General features: G+C 43.8%; 1 protein-coding gene and 1 long non-coding RNA gene across 2 annotated transcripts in view; one reads left to right on the top strand and one right to left on the bottom strand.

The window, feature by feature from the left end:
* The window catches only part of LOC115798306 (NACHT, LRR and PYD domains-containing protein 12-like), a 55,991-nt gene that overhangs the window by 7,309 nt on the left and 25,796 nt on the right, over nucleotides 1–22,886 (bottom strand). The window contains exons 10-14 of the mRNA XM_030755119.1: nucleotides 5,937–6,110; nucleotides 5,545–5,718; nucleotides 3,806–3,979; nucleotides 1,779–1,825; nucleotides 1,598–1,603 (exon numbers count right to left, since the gene is read on the bottom strand). Of these exons, the coding sequence (XP_030610979.1) occupies nucleotides 1,598–1,603; nucleotides 1,779–1,825; nucleotides 3,806–3,979; nucleotides 5,545–5,718; nucleotides 5,937–6,110 (575 nt within the window). The remainder of the gene's footprint in view (nucleotides 1–1,597; nucleotides 1,604–1,778; nucleotides 1,826–3,805; nucleotides 3,980–5,544; nucleotides 5,719–5,936; nucleotides 6,111–22,886) is intronic.
* On the top strand, nucleotides 13,797–18,908 carry LOC115799371 (uncharacterized). Its single transcript, XR_004021562.1, has 4 exons — nucleotides 13,797–14,187; nucleotides 18,115–18,348; nucleotides 18,474–18,578; nucleotides 18,720–18,908. It is a non-coding gene; the product is annotated as an uncharacterized LOC115799371 (long non-coding RNA).

Genomic DNA, 22,886 nt, shown 5'->3' with positions numbered 1-22,886 from the left:
TAGCTGAGACTGTTGTTTGTAAATGAAGCCAAACATTTGTCTCTTCCTGGTGTCGCTGGGATAACTGTACATGTACTCTGATCTGTGAGTGAGTGCAGCACAGCACACAGCAGCAGAGACTGGATACAAGGAGAAGAGCACAAAGGACACACAAACACTGGGAGACATGCTGTTCATTTGATGAGTTTATTAGAGATTTCCATCATGGAGTCATTGTGGGAACGAACTGCAGGGAAAAGAGCAAAGATCCAGAAATCCCATCCAGAGTTTCTCTGTGACAAACACAAACATGTTAAAGACACAAATATACATTAATAGTCTTTAGTGACTGTTCATCCACATCAGTGTTTGTGTTGAAGACATCAGTGTTGGTCTCAGTGTGGTTAACAACAGTCAGCAGTCCAATTAGAAAAAGCTCATTTCAAACACTTCATGCAGTTCATCTTCTCACCAGCAGAGAGCCACAAATCACCATCAATGAAGACTTCAAGGAGATGTTAGTGACATCAGAGCTGCACATCAACATCTGATCAATATGGAAGTTCATGTTTCTGTCATTGGATCAGTTCAAAAGCACAAAGCATGCAAATGTGCTCTTATTGTGAAAAGGTGCTCCTGCTGAGAGCTTCCTTCCTGTCCTGCTTCCAAAAATGAGTCCAACAGTAAGAGCATGTGGAGAGGTTGGAAAAATGGCATTAAGAAAGAGAAATCAAAGATTTGGATTGATTTGAATGAGCTCAGACTTGTTGAAAATGCAGAGGAGCTGGTTGTGAAGTGAGCTTCAGAGAAACACAACATCCTGATATTCACTGTGAAGCTTTGAGTGGACAAAGACAGAAAAACAACATGTGGATCCTGGAATAATGGCAGCTTCCATCTTTAAAGGACTGAAGAGGAAGAAGTTTACAAGGAATCATTGAGAACAGTTTCAAACATCAACTGATTGAATCCATGAATCTGAAAACGTGTTTGTGAGTGAAAGAGACAGACATGTACAGACTGAACTATCTGTTCAACAGTCAGAGTGTTTCTCTAACAGGAGGACGCTCTTTACACTCAGCTCAGCACAGAGACACTGAGGAACCAGGAAACCAGATACTAAACCCAGGATAAAGAGGTTCAGTGAATGTGGTGTTGAAGGTGTGGAGGTGGACCAGAGTGTCAGAGGAGACTCTGTAGAAGGACAGAGTGCCAGCAGGACAGTCCACATACACTGCTACTCTGTTAGAGACAGAGGAGGAAGAGGAGGAGGAGGAGGAGATGTATGTTCTTCTGTTATTGTGAATGACAGACTGAGGATGACCATCATAGCAGCTCAGACTCCAGGACTGATCATTGCCTCCAAACCCACAGTCTTTACTGCGTCCTTTCCTGCTGATTCTTCTGTAACTCACTGATATAAAAACGTATCCTCTCCTCTCGACCTCCCAGTAACAGCGACCAGTCAGACCATCTCTACACAGCAGCTGAGCCCAAATATCAAACCTGTCTGGATGATCAGGATATGACTGAACCTCCTCCACACGTGTCACCTTCCTGTTGTTGTCAGACAGTTGTAGGTTTGTGTTCACTGTGTTTGTATCGATTGTGAGTTGACAGGAATCTGATGGAGAGAACAAACACAATCCAGCTGCAGTTATTGATCCATCATCTGTTCATTGATTGACACTTTGATGATGACTCCTGACATCAGAGATGTGAATGAGTGATGTGACAGTTTGAAGATGGTTGAATGTGTGCTGCTTTGTTTTCATCAATCACATTAAAAACACACTTACACTTCCTCAGACCTGGGATCAGCCATCGTTCTCCAGCAGGCTCCGCCCTGAAAGGAGGAGGGGGGTCAGAGGTTATTTCCTGTCTTCCTCTGAGCATCTGCGTCTCTGTTTTCTACATGTTTTTGTTCTGGCTTGGCCGCACGGCTAATTTCCCTTTAGGGCAGATGAAAGTGAAGCTGCGAGCACCACAAGGGATGACCTCATCATTGAACTGTTCTCAGATCAGCATCAAAACCCTGCAGCTGCAGGTCTGACCTGGCTACAGGCAGAGGCAGTGATGGCCAGTGGGAGCCTGTTTGAACACTTTGGACTTCATTCTTTGAAGCTTTCAGTCTGGATGTTGTGTGATGAGAAAGAAAGCATTCAAATGCAGCACTGGGCTCATCAACCTTCTTCTCCATCATTAAGTAGAGGAAAAGAAGTGACAGAGTCACAGCTGTGCTTCAGAGGCACACACACACTTGAAGATGTCTGACCTTTGAATATGACAAGTACAGGAAAATGATCCACGGATCAAGGAGATCAGATCCTGTGGATTAGTCTGCAGCACCATCAGATTGTTTTCCTGTTTTTGTCTCAAAGTGTCCTTTATACAGTCAGAAAGGCACAAAAGTCAAGAGGATTTAACCCAACAGCTGAAATGATGTTAGAACAGAGGATGTCCACGTGTTGGGCTCTTTGTCTTTCAGCAGTGCTTCACAGGATCTTCCAGTTACACATTGTTTTCACACTGGAACAACATTTGAATCTTCATTTGAACATCAATTCAAAATGACTCATTGAAGGGAATTTGCAGTTTTTGTCTTCCAGCTGAGAACTTAGAAGATCTGCAAACTGTTGTTAAAAGACTTGAAGCTGGAAATGAGCTCAAAATGGAAAACTGGCTCTGAAATCTGAGACTACATCACGCAGAATAATCACACCAAGAAGAACAACTTCCTCTGTGGAGCTCAGGGGCGGGGTTCAGGGGCGAAGAGAGCAAAAGGGTTTAGGCTCCGCCCCCAATGTTTCAGAGCCTATCAGCGGCCCTGGTCAGAAGCTTCCAGAAACAGGTAAGGGTACCAGAGCGGGCCTATCCAGGCTGTGGGTCAGGACCCCTCCCACCGTTCCTTCACAGTCCCAAGTGTGTAATCCTTAATCCAAGAACAAGCGACAGCAGCAACAGCATCCAGGAAGAATTCCAAAAACCCACCAATCCTGACACGGACACACCGTCCAATCAGCTCGTCTCTCACCGACCAAACGCTCTCTCAGCGTCTGCACCTGTGCTTTGCTCCCACCTGTCTCTGGTTTGCAGGTAGCTCCCAGTGGATATCCTGTCCTCTTTTCCTGTGCCTGCTTTGGATTTCTCTTTGATGGACTTTGTGTTTCCTCATTTTGGACTTTTGCATTTGGCCCAATAAACGCTCCTTTTTCTCACTTCCTTCCTGCCTCTGGATCTGCACCTGGCTCCTCTCTAAATGCACTGATTTATTGCATTGTTGTCACTTCCATTATTTTATAGTGTGTGTTGGCTTTTCAAAGCACACTGTAACCTTTGTCTCTGAAAGAAATGCAGAAATGCATTTGTGCAGGGCTGCTGCCTTTAAATGAAAACATCTCCCTGTAGCTGTCAGCTTCTACCACAGCTCTGATTAGAAAACTTTGATCAGTTTGTTCTTCTTTGGATCAAGCTAGGCTAACAGTTTCCTGCTTCCAGTGTTTGTAGGAAGCTCGGATCAATATGTCCTCGGCCTCTCTGTGCACACATTAATCTGATCTGAATCAGGCTCAGAGGGAAAAATGAGTTTTCCCAAAATCCTGCACTGTTAAATATCCTGAGATATCTACAACTTGTTCCTGGAGAAGTTCTCCTTGGAGACCCCCTACATTAATATCCCTTATTGTTCACTTCCAAGAGTGTTTTTGTTGTGAGCAAAGGAAAAATGTTCCTGCATGTCACATATGCATGAAACAAACAGGAAGTGAGTGAAGGACACAGGAAATGCTTCCAGCTCTTCCTCCTCTATCAGACATCCTCTCCATACCTGAGAGTGTCCAGTCTCCAGCGTGGGTCCTTCAGTGCGGCCGACAGCAGCTTCATTCCTGAGTCTCCTGGATGATTGTAGCTCAGGTCCAGCTCTCTCAGATGGGAGGGGTTGGAGCTCAGAGCTGAGGCCAGAGAAGTACAGCCTTCCTCTGTGATCAGACAGCCTGACAGACTGCAGACACACAAAACAACAATCCATCTGTGAGCAATCACTTCCTGTTTGTCACATACAATAACATCTATCCATTTCCATCCATTCAATTTAATGGAGCTTTATTTATAAGTGACAATTGCCAACAGACAACAGCATCATCTCAGGTTGTGTAACAGTGTAAGGTAACAGCCTCCAATCTTAGAGAGAAAGCCCCAACCATCAGACAATCCACTGTGAGCAGCACTTGGTGATGGTGGGAAGGAAGAACTCCCTCTGACAGAAAGATGCTTCCAATGAAAACAGGCTCCAGGAGGAGCTCGGACCATGACTGGTTTCAGTGTGAGGGCAAAGAGAAGAGAGCAGAGATGAGCTCAGAGAGACAAGAACCAAACACAAACTAAGGAGAGAGAAGAGCAAAGTTAAGGAGCTGCAGTAGTGGCAGATCAAAGCATCAGGAGGGAAAAGAGGGGAGTGCAGAAGAAATGCATCATGGGAAGTCCAGCAGCAGCCTGAGCCTATAGCAGCAGAACTAAGGGAGGGTTCAGGGTCACCTGATCCAGCTCCAACTAGAAGCTTGATCCAAAAGGAAAGTTTGAAGCTGATCTTAAAGCAGAGAGGGGGTCTGTCTCCTGGACTCAAACTGGGAGCTGCTTCCACAGCAAGTTCAACATTTGGAAAAAGCTTTGAAAAAGTGTTTGTGCTGCACAAGAACATCTGGCCTTGGTATCCTGTCATGTCCTGGAGTGTTGAGGAAGAGAGGAGCCAAATCCAGATGCAGAAGCAGACTGATTGAACCTTTGATTAGTTTGATGGATTAAAGTATCAAAAATATTTTGACGGGGAAGGGGTTCTTCCGGTACTGGACAATCACTAGCTCGCTAGCAGTATGTCCGGGAGCTGAAGTAGAGAAAAATATAACAGCTGAATTTCTCAGCATAGTGAGCACAACACACGAACAAGGCAGAGAGCGGTGGAGGCGGAAAAACATGTCAGCAATGATCCATTCAGTGTCACAGTGTCACAGTCACAGTGACAGAACTTTTTAGAATCTGCCTGATCCCCCACTCCATTCCAGTAGGTGGCAGTAATGCAGCTCTAAGATGGTTTGGTCAACCGCAGCCCCACAAGAAGAAGAAGACGATGGAGAACTGTAATGCAGCTAATGTGAGCGAAACACTATTTAATGGATTGGATTGCATTTTTTTTTATTTCCTTCCGATATCCGATCTAGTAATTAAGATCAGGATCAGACTGACAACGATACCACATATCGGATCGGCGCATCCCTATCATAAACCCAAACAAGTTATTTGGATATTTTCTTCCTGCCAGTATGAAAGGAAATTGGTTATGTTGTCAAGCCAAAACAGACCTAAATCTCTAAAGGTAAATGAACTAATTTTCCTTTAACAAAAAAGTTGACTATAAATAGTCTTTAGATAGTTATTCAGACTCTAATAATCCATCCAAGGCTAAATAAAGGGTCACTTAATAAATAAAAGGTCTCCATGAAAATTAGCTATTTGTGCAATAATATAAATCAGATATAAAACCATCATCAGTGGAACGATCGGAATCCTGACCTGAGAGTTTCCACCATACAATATGGACTCTGCACTGCAGCAGACAGAAGCTTCAGTCCTGAATCCCGCAGGTTGTTGTTGCTCAGGTCCAGCTCTCTCAGATTAGAGGACTGGGAGCTGAGAACTGAGGACAGAGCTTCACAGCTTCTCTCTGAGAGGTTACAGCCACTCAGTCTGAAAAATAGAAGATCACCAATAAAACAAACACTTCTGTTAAAGTGAGACCAGGGTGCAGTGAGGAGATAGTAGATTTAGCAATATTTAATCCTGTTTTATTTTTTTCCAGAATCCTTGATCTCATACTAAAATGCAACATAAGGATGCATTTAACCTTCAATGGGTCCATTTTTTAATTGATTCGTTTTGAAAAACAAAATATCATTTGATCTGACCTCAAAGCATTCAGTTTACAGGTGAGACTCTGCAGTCTAGCAGACAGAAGCTTCAGTCCTGAATCCCGCAGGTTGTTGTTGCTCAGGTCCAGCTCTCTCAGACTAGAGGACTGGGAGCTGAGAACTGAGGACAGAGCTTCACAGCTTTTCTCTGAGAGGTTACAGCCACTCAGTCTGAAAAATGATATTCGTGATCAGCTGAAAATCAGTTTATATGTTGGACCTCAACAAAAACCACAACAAAAAAACAAGTGTGTGTCCACTACAATTCATGAGAAACAACTTAAAATTTAAGGCTGGAAAAATAAAGCATTTTAAATTTGCTCAGTACAACCACAATTATACCAACATGTTTAAATGGAAACCAGTGAAGAGCTGATAGATTTAGTGACACTAGTTCAGTCCCTGCAGGCACAGGCCTGTTTTAATATCTTTGATTATTGTTGCTTAATGCCGTTCACAGTAATCTTTATGTATCACATACTGGACCCTGGTGTAGCCTCTCATTTTATCCTCTAACTAAAACAAACTGCTTTAGCTCCTTCCCCTTTAAGGCCACCCTCCTTAAAAGTCTACTTTCTTCTGATTGGCTAGTTTCATGAAGCCTGCTGAAGAGCAGCAGTCATTGTGAGCTCCACCTCCTCCACCTTCTGATTTAGGAATCCTGAAAAACTGTAAAGCTACCAAAAACCTGATTTCTGTCTCATGATTGGGAATCAAATCTTCTCAGATCCATCTGTACATTTTAGAGCCTGATTCTGGAATATGACAGTGGAAACAGGAACATCCACAGCAACAAAGATTACAGCAGGACGTCTCTGTTTGGGAAGTATTCCCCTCATTACCTGCTTAATGTGAGGAACACTGGATTTAAACACTAGCTGCATAAAACAGTGTTCCTGTTAAAGGTGTCTGTGAAGGAGATGAGCTGAAATGCCGACTCAGGAAATCCCAAAGATAAAGCTGTGAGTCAAACGTAATTCTGTGGGAACTCTGGTTATGGCAGCCTTACAGTAAGACATGCTTTCTGACAACTAACAGGAACCTTAGAGGAGCCAGTTTGTCCTCCATGCTGGATGCAATTAGGGCAGCCATAGCAGAGATTACAGAGGAAATAAGGGACTGCACTGAAGGTGGGAGACATGCCAGAGCTTGGATTAGCAACATCAGAAGAAGATGTAGTTACAGTCTGCTGACTAAAGTGTTTGCATTAGAAACAAGAACTAAACTCCTGGACTTGGAGGTTGTTTCTGTGAACAACCTGAGGCCAGTAAAGCTGCCAGAGGGCCTGAAGGATCAGACCTTTGTTCTTATTTTGGTCAAATGGATGCTGAGGTGCTGAATTATTCTGGACAGAGGGAACCAGGTCAGGTCAAGAGAGACAATAATGCTCCACCAAGAACTCTGATTATGAAAGTAGGTGGAGAAAGACACTGTTTAAAAATTAATGATTTGATTTGACAACAGCTACAAGCAACATAAAGAAGAAGATTGAGTTCAGCAGCAGCTGCAGAGCCTGGGTACATGACACAGAGTTACTGAGAACTGAAGGGAGAACAGTACAGAAAGAACATTGATTGGATCCTTTGGGATGAACAGAACATGCCACAGATTTTTCTTATTATGGGTTTTTGTTTTTGAGAGATTAATGATGGGAGTTAATGACCTATGGGTCTGGATGGTACTTTGATAAGAGTTAGACACACAAATGTCTCAGAAACACTTTCTGCTGCTTTGGGACATTAAAATGATCATCTGTTTGATTTAGTGTTGATGATCATTGAATTCATATTCTTAAGTTTTTAAAAGAACAGCACCCATCACACTGTTTATGATATAAATAAAGGGATGATCACATATTTACTCACAGAGCTTTGTTGGAGGCTTTGACCACTGGCAGCAGCCTCAGCAGAGCCTCCTCTGAAGCAGAGTATTTATGCAGGTCAAACACATCCAGATCTTCTTCTGATGACAGTAAGATGAAGACCAGAGCTGACCACTGAGCAGGAGACAGTTTATCTGTGGAGAGACTTCCTGAACTCAGGGACTGTTGGATCTCCTCCACTAGAGAACCATCATTCAGTTCATTCAGACAGTGGAACAGATTGATGCTTTTCTCTGCAGACAGATTCTCACTGAGCTTCTTTTTGATGTACTGGACTGTTTCCTGATTGGTCTGTGAGCTACTTCCTGTCTGTGTCAGAAGACCTCGTAGGAGACTCTGATTGGTCTGCAGAGAAAGACCCAGGAGGAAGCGGAGGAATAAGTCCAGGTGTCCATTTGGACTCTGTAAGGCCTTGTTCACAGCACTCTGATGGAGAGCTTGTAGCTTTGGTTTGCTAAGTAATTGAGACCACGTGGAGGTTGTTTGTTGTTCTTCCAGCAGATTGACTCCAGAGATGATGAAGGTCAGATGGACATGAAGAGCAGCCAGAAACTCCTGAACACTCAGATGGATGAAGCAGAACACCTTGTCCTGGTACAGCCCTCTCTCCTCTTTAAAGATCTGTGTGAACACTCCTGAGTACACTGAGGCTGCTCTGATATCGATGCCACACTCTGTCAGGTCTGATTCATAGAAGATCAGGTTTCCTTTCTGCAGCTGATCAAAAGCCAGTTTTCCCAGAGACTCAATCATCTTCCTGCTCTCTGGACTCCAGTGTGGATCTGTCTCAGCTCCTCCATCATACTTGACCTTCTTCACTTTGGCCTGAACCACCAGGAAGTGGATGTACATCTCAGTCAGGGTCTTGGGCAGCTCTCCTCCCTCTCTGGTCTTCAGCACATCCTCCAGAACTGTAGCAGTGATCCAGCAGAAGACTGGGATGTGGCACATGATGTGGAGGCTTCGTGATGTCTTGATGTGGGAGATGATCCTGCTGGCCTGCTTATCTCTGAATCTCTTCCTGAAGTACTCCTCCTTCTGTGGGTCAGTGAACCCTCTGACCTCTGTCACCATGTCAAAACACCAAGGAGGGATCTGATTGGCTGCTGCAGGTCGTGTGGTTATCCAGAGGTGAGCAGAGGGAAGCAGGTTCCCCCTGATGAGGTTTGTCAGCAGCACATCCACTGAGGTGGACTCTGTAACATCAGCCAGGATCTCAGTGTTGTGGAAGTCCAGAGGAAGTCGACACTCATCCAGACCATCAAAGATGAACACAACCTGGAAGTCTTCAAAGCTGCAGATTCCTGCTTCTTTGGTTTCAGTGAAGAAGTGATGAACAAGTTCCACCAAGCTGAACTTTTTCTCTTTCAGCACATTCAGCTCTCTGAAAGTGAATGGAAACATGAACTGGATGTCCTGGTTGGCTTTGTCTTCAGCCCAGTCCAGAGTGAACTTCTGTGTTAAGACTGTTTTCCCAATGCCAGCCACTCCCTTTGTCAGCACTCTTCTGATTGGTTCATCTCTTCCAGGTGAGCCTTTAAAGATGTCTTCTTGTCTGATTGTTGTTTCTGGTCTGTCTGGTTTCCTGGATGCTGTTTCAATCTGTCTGACCTCATGTTCCTCATTGACCTCTGCAGCCCCTCCCTCTGTGATGTAGAGCTCTGTGTAGATCTGATTCAGCAGTGTTGGGTTTCCTGCTTTAGCGATGCCCTCAAACACACACTGGAACTTCTTCTTCAGAGCAGATTTAAGTTCACGTCGACAAACTGCAGAACGACGTTCTGAATGAATAAAGAACATCGGTTAATGTTTTACCAAATAGATGTGACTATTTCATCTCCATAAAGAATGCCTGTTTGAATCCACGCTGTTTAATCTCTGTAAACTTCAGTAAATGTCTCATTCATCCAGCAGCTTCAATCTTTAGAGAAATCCTCTTACTGCTCTGCAGACGCTCAGCCAGCTCCTCCTGCTTCATTCTCCTCAGGAAGTCCAGTGTGATCTTCACTAATGCCTCTCTGCTGCTCCTCCTCTGCTCTTCATCCTCCCTCTCTAAGCATTCTGGGTAATCTGGACTCAGGATCTTCTGGATCTTCTTCAGCTCGTCCTTTACAAAAGTGATGATGTTGTCCTCCAGCAGCTGGAACAGAATACTTTATGAATGAGCCAATCAGACTAAAATCATGGAGCCAAACATCAGATCCATGTTGGACACACTGACAATCCACACTCCAAAGAGCAGCATGGAGATGACTGTGAGCAGAATAGATGTAACAGTAGTTGTTGTACATGTACAGACCTGAAATATGGAGTCCAGCTGTGTTTGATGCTGCTGGGCAGACTGACCACTGGGTCCCTCTGAGCTCTGCTGGTCCACTCTGTGGAGGAACCATCAAGAGTAAAGATGCAGTCAGTGATATTTGGACAGAAACAGTGACTCAGTGACTCCCTGTAGCTGTAAATGTTCTTCATCCAGCTGATCCCACTGAGAACCAACAGCTCAGCTTAGTGTGCTGCTCTGAGTCTCAGAGCTCTGCTGAGCATCAACAACTTCTGAGCCAAAAGCTTCAAAATCTCATGTTGGAAACCTGATGTTTTACAGACAGAACCTCGAGCACTTGATGGAATACCTTTGACATAAAGCTGAATTCCAATCAGGATCATTGGGAACAAAAGCCCAGTTATGCATGAGAAAGGGGTGGCTGTAGCTCAGGAGGTAGAGCTGGTCACCTACCAATCGGAAGTTTGGTGGTTCAATTCCTGCTGCTCCAGGCTGCATGCCAAAGTATCCTTGGGCAAGATACTGAAGCGCTGGAGTATAAATGTGTGTGAATGTTACACAATAAAAGCGTTTAGATTCATATGGAAGTGCTTATATGAATGGATGAATGCAAACGTGAAGAACCACACAACATGCAGGCTGCACAGTTACAGACTCACACAGACAGCAGTGAGCATGAGCTACATCAGCTGTTGGCTAGCCTCACTCAGAGGTCATCATGTCCTCCCACATGCTCCCTCTGACAGATGATTGACATGTCTGCCCTCCTCCTCTACAACCTTCACAGTTTCCTGCTCTGCTTCCTCCTGAGACTCAGTTCACATCCAGCTGCTCTGAGTTGCTGCTATAACTGAGACTTCATTGCTGCATTAATGATGGTGAGCCTTTGTGGCCCAGGAACAGCAAACAGGCCCAACCACCTCCACCATGTTTCACAGAGAGAGAAACTCTGGATTCTTTCTGCTCAGTTCATCCTCACTTCCTGTCATGTGACTCGTCCACATGACATTTAGCTGTAGGCGGTGTTTTTGGAGTGCAGCCCTGCCATGAACACCACTGCTGCTCAGTGTTCTCCTGATGGTGTCTCAGTAACACTCCCCAATATGATCCAGGCCTTTAGCTGCTGAGACGTTACCCTGGGTCCCTGTGTGACCCCCCCAGACTCTTTAACAGCTCACTCTCAAAGATGGCACACAAAGACATGAGAATGAGAGACAGAGCAGCTCTGATCTTTCAATAAAAACAGGCTCCCACAGATATGAGCATCGCTCTGCTCAAACACTAATGACTGAGTCTAAGATTGTTTCCTTCTTTGGTTTCTTTCAATCAAACTTCAGGACTTGTGGAACAATCTGAGGATGTTTCAGCTCATATTTATCAGGAACACAGAAACATGTGAAGGAGCTCATCACAGTTCTCTTACTCTGTTGGTCCATCACTGAAGTTTGGAGGATGATGTTTGGACCGGTCACTCCTCATGGACGGACAGCTGGATCCTGCAGGCTCTGCTCTGTCCTCCTCTTCCTCCTGAGTCAGTCTGAGAGGGAAACCACAAACACTCAGTGAGTTCACATTAACAGCAGGAACTGAGTTACAGTCTCTTTGTCCACTGAGCTGATCTCTGAGCTGGAAACTAGAAACCAGGTCACCATGATCCACATCAGGGATCAGAGAAACCTGATTCCACCTGCTGACTCTGACATTTCAGAGCTCACAATAACAAACACAAAGAGCAGGAAATCTTCTCAGGATATTAGAAACCCTCTGAGTGTGATGCAGTCAGCTCAGTGCAAACTCCAACCTCACTGTCAAACTATCCTCAAGCTCTGTGATGGACACTCACACACTTTAGGATCACATGATGCTCCCACATGACCTGTGTCTGCGTGGAACATGTGACCTGCTGCAGCTGTGATTGGCTGACCGTCCTCCAATCACATCAGAGCGTGTGGAAGAAGAAGAAGAAGAGCAACAAGAACATTTCCTGCACAGATTCATGTTGGTGAAATGATGAATAGGCATCAGTGCGGCCACCTGCATCCTTCTTTAGTGTTAGAGCCTCAGCAGGTAAACTCACAGGTGCTTTGTGTGCCAACAACAACACAACAGCAGACTGCTGTGTGCTGTTAGAGAACAACAACAAAGAAATGATTTCACAGAGCAAATATTCAGCTCAGTCTTTACTTCCTGTTTGTTGGGAACGCCTCCTGAAGTCCAGCACAGCCGTCCCTGATTTCATATGAATCCTTTGAAATCATCATCCCAGTTTATTGGAGGAAAACTGGCACCAAAAAGTCCTCGTAGCTTCATAAATGAACAGGCAGGTACGAAGCTGAACTCTCAATCACATTCATTCATTCATATTCACTCACGCTGCTGTTTACACACATTTAAACCAGATTAACATCTGTTTCTACTATTGTAATGTTCACATTGGAAGGTTAATGTCTCCATTTAATGAGCGGCTCAATCTCACATGTTTCTGTTCTCAGATCTGTGGATTTTCTGCACCATTAATATTTGTGATGTGAAGTGTTTCCTTACCAAGCAAAGCCCCTCAGAGGCGTCTCACACACTTCCTGTTAGAGTCCAACACTTCCTGCACAGAGTGTTTGGACTCTGAGCCTTAAACTGACTGATGTCTGCTGAGACTGACAGGTGGTGGGACCGCCCACCTGGAACAGGTTTCACTTCCTGTTTGCTGAAGTGGATTTTCAGCTCTTTAGAAACCAAAGGCTTGTTTTTCAGAGACAGTTTCAATGGGATTGAAGGAACGACGTGTTTGCACTGCAGTTTCTATCCAACAACATCAAGCAGTTAAATCAAAGAGTTCATGTTACTGACAGCTCACCTCTCTGCAGCAGACGCACGCTGACCTTTAAAATCAATGAAACATGCTGCAGACCCGTCACTCTTTAAGGACACACAGCTGGGTCCAGGTCCAGGTCCAGGTCCAGGTGGGTTCCTGTGAATAATGATGCAGCAGTGATGTGAGTGCTGAGCTGTGACATGGAGAAGAGTCATGGACAGTTAGAGATGGTCATCTCACCTCTGAGCTTTGGTCTGGCTCTCATGTTCCCCACACAGAGTGGTTTTAGAGGGAGGGACTCCCTCCTCTCTGTCCTCACACTGATCCATGCTGCTGAATTCACACCAGCTCACACACACTTTCTACCTTCACCTGCAGAGGAAACACACATCATTGATGCTCACATCAACTGACAGCTGCAGAGCTCCTGTCTGATGTGTTGGACTAACATCCACTCCATGTGAGACACAGCTTTCATCAGTTCACTACAAAAAGTGTCCCAGAGAGCCGATTTCAGCCTCCAAATGCCTCCATTCCTGGAGTCCTACAGACCAACAGGTCCAACATGACTGTAGAAATGCAGAGAGCAGCTTTATTTCAGGAACAATGCCCAGGACCAAGCTGCTGCTGATAGAGGCTTCACACTCTGACTGCTAGCTACGCTAACCAAGGTCAAAGGTCAAAGGAAACTAAAGGAATCCTGTGATGCTGCTGGGAGTTCTGGTACAGACTAGCAGCATTTAGTGATTTAGCTCCAGATTGAATCCTTATTATCTGCTCCACTCAGCGCTGTTTCCCTCTGACAGCAAAAGCATTCAGCAACACTTTATTATGAACAGGCATCAGCGCGGTCACCTATACTGTCCTTCAGGCTCTCAGCAACTACACCGGAAGCTGTTTTTCTCTCCAAACAAAGCCACAGAAATGTCCTTTAAAGAGCAAATATTCAGCGGCTGTATTTGTCGGCACACACACTCTTTCACCGTCACCAGATAATCCGGTACACCGACCTCAGGCTCACGGCCTCGGTGCTCCAGCTGTGAGTCCGTTACCGTGAACTATGGAGCTGCACACAGCTGATGTTAGCCAGGAAAACACTCCAGGCTGCCTTTAATGGAGAGACGACGGTTTTCTTCCAGGAAATGAAACCAGAAACAAAGAGGAAAGTTCCTGAAGACAAACTGTTAAAGGAGGAAACAAAGCAAACTTACAGTTTATGCAAACAGAGCCGAAGAACAAGAAGCTCCTCACCTGGACACTAAACACGGACACACAGGTGAGCTGCTTCCTGGAAGGAGGCGGGGCTCCACCTGCAGAGTGTAGAGCCACACCTTCATGTGTTCACTCCAAAAATATGTGGTCTGACTGCTCAGACTGGCTCAGAGTGAAGTTCACTAGTTGACAGTGGCGGTCAGTGGCGGTCCTAGCCTGTTTGGCGCCCTGGGCGAGCACCCCCCCCCCCCCCCCCCCCACACACACACACACACACACAATAGCGATCGCCGCACTACTACACTTGGGGGGTAATGAGCAACTGCTGTGTGGTGCATGTAGCTTTCTGCTGTGGTCTGACAGACAGGCTTTAACAGAAGGTCCCCCCACCATGCTTACCTTCATCTTTGCTTGTTTCTCCTCTTCTTCTTTTCTCTTTTTCCTAAACTGCGCACCTGATGGTTTTGACCTTTTCCTTTCCATCTGCCATAATTCACTGAAGCGGAATAGGTTATCACCACCGCCATCCACAGGGTTGTCAGATCTGACTGACAGTTGCCAGCCCAACACAACAAAACCTCCATTGAAACTCATGTTAATAGCACCAGGTGTGATATATATTTAAATATACACAGCTTTGGCTGAGTTGTTAAAATTTTGGCTGCTTTTCACCATATTTGGTAGGTTTTTAGGAAGTTTTTATTGTAAAATTATACATCTATATAATTTTATAATTATATAGACATATCTATATAATTTTCCAGCCCAATCTGGCAACACTGCGCCATCCACCAACATTTGTCCAAACCGTCTAGATTCGTATTTGTGTTATTTTTTTTATAAGGATTCGGGTTCACACAAATACTGTGACTTAATGACCATATTTACAGTATTATAGATGAAATGGACTTTGTGCTCTATCAGTTGTGTGCATCTAATTTTATTAGATGCACAGATTCATTCTCTGGAACATGGGGGGAAAAAAACATGGGAGTTTTGCATATCTCGCAAAAGTTTTGCAAGATCCCAAGTTACTTTTGTGTGATCTCGCAAAACTTTTCAATATTAGTACATACACTTCGCGTTAATCTTGATATGGCAGTGTCAGTGAGGATGAAAGGTTTGGCGAGAGACTGCCAGCAAAAGTCGCCTTTATTTATAATTCAGCGGTTACTGTTGGCTGTAACCAGGCCAAAACTGTACAGGCATGAATGAATGAACCCGGCTGACTGTCTCACTCTCACGCCATCACTGTTTCACTCGACTCGCACCCCAGTCTGAGAGGAGAAGGGGGCGGGGCAGCGCTGTGTGTGTGACGATCGAGTGAAGCAGTGACAGCGAGACAGAGAGAGAATCCCCCGCCTGCCCCTTTCCTTCTGTTACAACCTGTCTGACCATTGCAGAAAGCTACATGCAATACACAGCAGGCAGAGGGCGCCCATTACCCCACAAGTGGAGCAGTGCGGTAGGCGCTGCTGCGGCGATCGCAATGCGTTGGGGGGAGGGGGGCGGTCATGCCGCCCTAGATGAAATGCCGCCCTGGGCGGCTGCCCATGTCACTCATATCAGAAACCGCCACTGCTTGTTGACCTGAGTGTTCAGACTTCCTGTACCTGCAGGAGGAGGAGCAGGGATCAGTGCGGATGGAAGCTCCACGCAGACGTTTCCACACTGTGACGAGCTTCCAGCTGTTTCCAAACACTTCTCCGAAACCTGCTCCGACACACCTGCATCACGTGACTGTGGCTAAGCGAGGCTTTAGCGCGGGTCACTCCTGCTGTTTCCAGGCGGCCGAGGCGCCAGGATTCATTTGTTTCTTCTTCTTTAATGAACCTGTCATTCTGGGCGGGGCCTTGTAATTACTGAATGGATGTTTTTGATACCAACGCTTTTATTGATTACAGGCGGGCACGCGCACGTATAACTGATTATTGTTACTGTGGACGGTGAAGAACAAAGGAGGCGATCCGTTCACAAACAGGAGAAAGATTTTCAACGAGCTGAGCGCACACAGGGACAGCTGACTGTGGGGCTGAAACCCTCCATCCTCCACTTGTTGCTGACCTCTATTTATTTCAGAGCCATCAGGGGAACTTCCCCCAGTGTGACCTGCTTCCACCCTCCGCTCAGTGTCCTCCTCAGTCAACCACTGATACATGCTGCTCAGTATCAGTGGTTGATTGTCCTGTTTTCTCTGTGTTTTCACTAGGGATATACTCAGTGGCGGTTTCTGATATGGGCCATATGGCAGCCGCCCAGGGCGGCATTTCATCTAGGGCGGCATGACCGCCCCCCCTCCCCCCAACGCATTGCGATCGCCGCAGCAGCACCTACCGCACTGCTCCACTTGTGGGGTTATGGGCGCCTTCTGCCTGCTGTGTGGTGCATGTAGCTTTCTGCCATGGTCTGAGACAGCGTAGAGGAGAAGGGGGCGGGGCAGCGCTGTATGTGTTTGTAACAAGATTAATGTGGAAGCGCGTGTCCTTATATTAAAAACTTTTGCGAGATCTCGAATGCTTTTCCGTGTTAATTTTGATACGGCAGCGTCCCTGAGGACGTTGAAAGGATCGGCGAGAGGTTGCCAGCAAAAGTCGCCTTTAATTTATAATTCAGCGGTTACTGTTGGCCATAACCACTCCAAAACTGTACAGGCATAAACAGAGGTGGGCTAAAATTCAGCTTGGTTTGGAGAGGCCTTTTATCCGATCGTACAACGGGCAAAAAAATATTCTGACCTGTTCAGGAAACCTCCCGAAGGCCACCACGCCAAAACTGTACTGTTGGTGTGGTTACGGCCAACAGTAACAAAACTGAATTATAAATAAAGGCGACTTTTGCTGGCAGTCTCTCGCCAAACCTTTCATCCTCACTGACACTGCCATATCAAGATTAACGCGAAACGTATGTACTAATATTCAAAAGTTTTGCGAGATCTCCTCCCATGTTTTTTCCCCATGTCCCTTGGGTTCCGTATAGAATGAATCTGTAATTACTAATAAAATTAGATGCACACAACTGATAGAACACAAAGCACATTTCATTTATAATACTGGAAATATGGTCATTAATTCACAATATTTGTGTGAACCTGAATCCTGATGAAAAAAATAACACAAATACGAATCTAGACGGTTCAGACAAATGTTGGCGGATGGCGCAGTGTTGCCAGATTGCCAGATTGGGCAGCTTGTGAACACACTGGGCTGGAAAATTATATAGATATATCTGTATAATTATAAAATCATATAGATATATAATTTTACAATTAAAAACTTCCTAAGAACCTACCAAATATGGTGAAAAGCAGCCAAAATTTTAACAACTTACCCAAAGCTGTGTATATTTAAATATATATCACACCTGGTGCTATTAACATGAGTTTCAATGGAGGTTTTGTTGTGTTGGGCTGGCTACTGTCAGTCAGATCTGACAACCCTGGGGATGGGTGGCGGTGATAAGCTATTCCACTTCAGTACGAATTACGGCAGATGGAAAGGAAAAGGTCAAAGCCATCAGTTTAGGAAAAAGAGAAAAGAAGAAGAGAAGAAACAAGCAAAGATAAAGGTAAGCAGAAGCTGTGTAATATTTCAGTTTCTTCCACGTTTTTTCAAATAAAAATTTAAAAGAAATTCTGAGTGTGCCTGTGATGGTGGGGGGACCTTCTGTTAAAAACTGTCTGTCAGACCATGGCAGAATTCACCACACAGCAGGCAGAGGGCGCTCATTACCCCCCAAGTGGAGTAGTGCGGTAGGCGCTGCTGAGGCGATCGCTATTGGGGGCGGGGGGGGGGCGCCGGCGGGGATGCTCGCCCAGGGCGCCAAACAGGCTAGGACCACCACTGGATATACTTCTGTAAGGAGTTGATTTATTAAATGGATGGGTGGATTGTTATTTATAACAAAAGATTCCCACTATGTTGAAAACCTATAACTTTGGCTGAAGCTGCACCCTCAAAAACTTATTATGTTTTTATTAATTCTTTCATTTAAGGTTTCCCATTGTTTTGAATTGGTTGGGATGGACCTCATCGGAAAACTGGCTGTAACAACATCAGGACAACAGTATATATGTGTCATCACTGACTATTTTACAAAGTGGCCACAGGTTTACCCACTTAAGACAAAGTCAGCACCAGAAGTTACAGAGTGTATTATAAAGTTTGTGCATCAGTTCGAAGCCCTGAAACGAATTCTGACTGACCAAGGCAGAGAGTTTGTCAATTCTGTAAGCATTTGTTTTTAATCTCTTAAAGACACGCAACACTTTAAATTTCCTCCTTTAGACTGACTTTATAAATAAATATAAATGTGCAATCTATCTTCTTAGATGTATTTTTTCTAAAATTGCAGATAAACAACGAAGTGTGCAAACTCAAACATTAAAAGGAGTCTTTGTTCACCTGATCATCCACAAACTAATGGGTTGGTGGAGAAAATGAATGGCAGCATTCAGAGGTGAGTACTATTTTAATATATACATTTTTGGAAGAAAGGCCACAAGACAAGACTCATATTTGCCAAAATCTATTATAGAATATGCAAACTTTTAAGAAAACAGGTCTATGTATGACATATTGTACTTTCGCTGTATCACAGAGCCCTGAGTAAAGTTGTGGATGGCCATCCAAATACCTGGGATGAGTACCTGGATGCTGTCATGTTTGGGCTTCGAACAAAGAAGCAAATAACTACCCAGTGTTCCCCCTATTTTTTGATGTTTGGAAGAGAGGCACGGTATCCTTCTGAGGTTCCTGTTATGTCAAGAATTCCAATTTTCCATAATCACTTCTTTACGTAGATACTGATAGGGATTTATCTAATTTTTTTGGTCTTGCCCAGTGTGGAATATTTTGTATTTGCTTTAAGTTTGGGTGAGGTCACACACTTTTGTAAAACAGCTTTCAGTTTATGCTTCACACAAACAACATTGACTTAATTCTGATCAGGGTTTCAGAATATTTTTAGAGGTTTGAAAATTATAAACACTATCAAGAGACATTGTCAATTCTCATTCATTGAATACATTTTGATATCTCTGTGGTATGCCATTAATATTATTATGTATACTCTCTAAGTGACAGATTTGTGCTGACACTTGAAATATTATTTTTGTGTAGAAAGAGTGACAGTGGTGTGGAGGACATTGTTGCACTGGAGGAGTTGTCAGAGGACATCAAGATACAAGAAAGCCTTAGGAACATTGTTAGAGACAATGTTTCAAAAAAACAGAAGGGCACAACAAAACACAATAACATTGTGTTTAAAGTCGGTGACAAAGTGTGGAGACAAAATGTCCGAAGTCAGCAGTGAAAATGTGGAAAGCTAGATGCAGGTTTTCTTGGGCCTTACACAATCATTGCTATCCAAGGCAAACATGCAGATTTCCAAGTTGTATTCCAGTTATTTGAGTTAATATATATTATACTTTTTAAAAATTAAAGGAAATCAATCATCATGCTAATTGAACTTATCTATAACTTTTGTTTTGTCTTCCACTAACCCGTACCCCATCCTCATCATCAGATGTGCATGATGCTTTTATGGGAAAAGATGTTCATGTCCTCCTAGCGAGAGTGGATGCGTACAAGTTGTTTTACTCAGACATAAATAAAATTGGTCCTGATATGCAGGGTTAATTTCGTTGACAAATTATTTTCATCATAGTTTTCATTGACGAACCTTTTTCATGACGATAACGAGACGATAACTAAATAAAAACTACCTAAAAGGATAAAAACGATGACAAAATTAATTGACACTTTTGTCAACGAATGAAAACGAGACAAAAATGCTTGGCAGGGACGACATCCCATCAGAAGTTATTTAATTTTGTGACAGGGCGGGACAAGTTAGGAAAACATCCAATCAAATGCACAGTTGCACAAATTTGCTATAAACCCGGGAAGGACAAACTAGCCTGTGATTGGTCGTTCCTTCCGATAGAACTAAGTGATGTAACCAATGTCAGCAGGGAGGAAGAGAAGAGCCGATTATGGACACATTTGTCCTTTGATGCTGTGACAAACAAAACGATGTGTAAACCATGTGGGGCGACTATCTCGGGTAAAAACAAATCTTAAACGACATCTGCAAACCAGTCACCCAGATCTCCGTGCAAAGGTCAGCATTTTAATGTCATGCAGGGTAAAGTGTTTTTCCCAGTTTGTGTTCAGAGCAAATCTCCACACCGCGGTGGATTATTTATAATCTTAGTCCTGAACACTGCCCTGTACCTTTCAGAGCGTCCTGCTGTAAAACGCTCGCATTATCTCAGTAAGGGGGTGTTAATGATCAGGTGTGTGGGAAGCAGGTGTCATAATTTAGTCATCTGAATAGTTTTCGTCAAGTTTTAGTCGACGAAATTATCTTAAGAATTCAGTCGATTTAGTCGACTAAAATATAAAGGGTGTAAAATGTAAATGCTTTTTCTTCAGTTCCCTTGAATTAGTCATTATACACACTTACACAAAATTAAACATTTATTCAAAGTTATGCAATATTATTAATACTAACATTAGTGTTAAATTAGATTTTCGTCAAAAGACTATGACTAAAACTAAATCAAGATTTGTTGTCAAAATTAACACTGCAGCCCAGCCAGCACACCATTAGGAGAGGTGAAGGGCGAGACACCAGCTAAGGGGGGGGTTGATGATCTTTTTCCCCCTTTTGCTGCTCCGTTGTACGATCAGATAAAAGGCCTCTCCAAAACAAGCTTCAAGCCCAGCCCGCCTCTGCCTCCCAATATAACTATTGTATTTTATCATTCTTTCCTCTGGCCTAGTAGGGCTAGTAAAGTGTTTTTGTTCAGCGGAGTATTCTTGTTTTATTAAGTATATGTTGGTTTTATTGCTCATTGTGTGTTTTTCTTTTATTTTAAATAAAGTATTTTATTGGATTATTAAGAGAGATCCCTCTTCCTTGGCCTGGTGCATTTCGAACTTGTGAACCTTAATCTTTATAGTAATTTCTTTATTATTCCGGAGGGATCTTTTCCCCCGGTGGTGTTGTTGGAAATTTTAGAGCTCTTCCGAGCTTAAGAAATTGCCGCTGTGCCAGACTAACATGGGGAGATGGGTGTCTGCAGCCGCTGCCGTTTTTCACTGGCGCCGCCGCTACAATCAGTCCCCAGAAAAAGGAAACAAACACACATCATGGGGAAGTTAGGTTAAAAAAAAGTCATCTGGCCTCTTTCCCACCAACAGGGTGCTATAGAGCGCTATAGAGCTCCCTCCGTGTTGATAACTGACGACATGAGAATACAGCGGGAGAGCCCGTTTGTATATTTAGATGGTTCCAAAATCCCATTATAGTGACCTCTAATGACCACAATACACTATGTCATGTAAACAACTACAATGATGGAAAATTACAGCATATAATTACAGACTATAACGTTTATTTCGTTGATGGAGGAGGCGATGCATGCTGGGTAATGTCAGAGGCTGGCTCCCTTTATTTTTCAATGGTACCTATAAAATGTGCTATGATGACTTTCCCTGTTGGCATATCTGTGAATTCTAACGGGTTCATTCATTCCGCTTCAGTTTGAACATATTTCATCCTGTGGATTCATGCAGTCATTTACCATCTCTGATTTAGACAATCCAGCTTCTGGAGCTGTACCAAAAATGAATGAATAAATAAATAAGGACAACTTTAATGTGGGCCAAAACATGTGCAGTGTTCATCTAAGATTATGCCGATTAACGTATTTTTTATAATTTTTTTATTTCAAATCCGTGTCACTGACGTCATCGTATGCGACCATTACAAGAGCGCTCGGTGAGTGAAAACACACACCTGTAGAGATTTGATATAAAACACAGAAGAACCGAAAGTGTCAGCTCACAAATTTCTTGTTAGCGTTTTTAGGAGTGAAGGGGAGCAATTTTGTGGCATAGTGAATAATTTAAGACATTTAAAAATATATCTTGCTGCTGTACATTTGCGGTAAGCTAGCTAAGGTAGCAGCTGTTAGCCTATCAGGTTCACGTTTGGCTTCCAGGTAATCATCCAGGTACAGTCACAGGGAGGGTTTGCTCATGCATGCTCCGTTACCTACATCACAGCAGCTCACAGCAAAGTTTGTAAAGTTTAAGGAGTTTAATGCAGATCAGTGTTGCCACATTGGGTTGATGCATCAGATCTGTCCAGATGTATAATGTGTACAGGTTCATTCATACTTTGATTTGTAACTTTTCAGTATTACACAGTAAATAAACAGCTGACCAAGAGCCCCCTGTAAAACATCAGTGGGCAGTAAGTAGATTTAATCTAACTTGTTAAACTGCATCAAGCTTTGACAGTTTGCCAGCTGAGTGACTGGATGTGTTCAGATCAATAAGAACTGAATGCACATATTGATTTATGCAGTTTTCCTACTTGTTGAATTTAAAAGCAGGACAAACTTGGGAAAGAACACCCAAAATCTTCTCCACCTGTCTTTGCCAGCCAATAGTCCAGAAAATGTCCCAGTGTGGCCACACCGATCAAGAGAACACTGATAAGCTGTTTCTATTCTGAATGCTTTTTTCCCTCAACAGGTACCTCAGACACTAGTTTAATATCCTTTCCTACTTCCTGTTAGTGAAAAACACCCAAAGGTACTTTTAAGAGCCACGGCTGTCTCGTTTCTCTGTCCTCTTGCTCTTATTTGTCAGTCCTTCTGTTGTCTCTGTCTTTGTTTACCTCGTCATCTTTTTTCATCTGTTTGACTTGTTTGTCAGTGGCCTGTTTAAGTCTTAAGTTGCCTCTTTCTGT

The sequence above is a fragment of the Archocentrus centrarchus genome, chromosome 2, assembly GCF_007364275.1.
Source record: "Archocentrus centrarchus isolate MPI-CPG fArcCen1 chromosome 2, fArcCen1, whole genome shotgun sequence".
In the NCBI taxonomy this organism is placed as follows: domain Eukaryota; kingdom Metazoa; phylum Chordata; class Actinopteri; order Cichliformes; family Cichlidae; genus Archocentrus; species Archocentrus centrarchus.
Note: the sequence above shows the minus strand (reverse complement) of the source record. Positions and strands in the feature narration are given on the sequence as shown.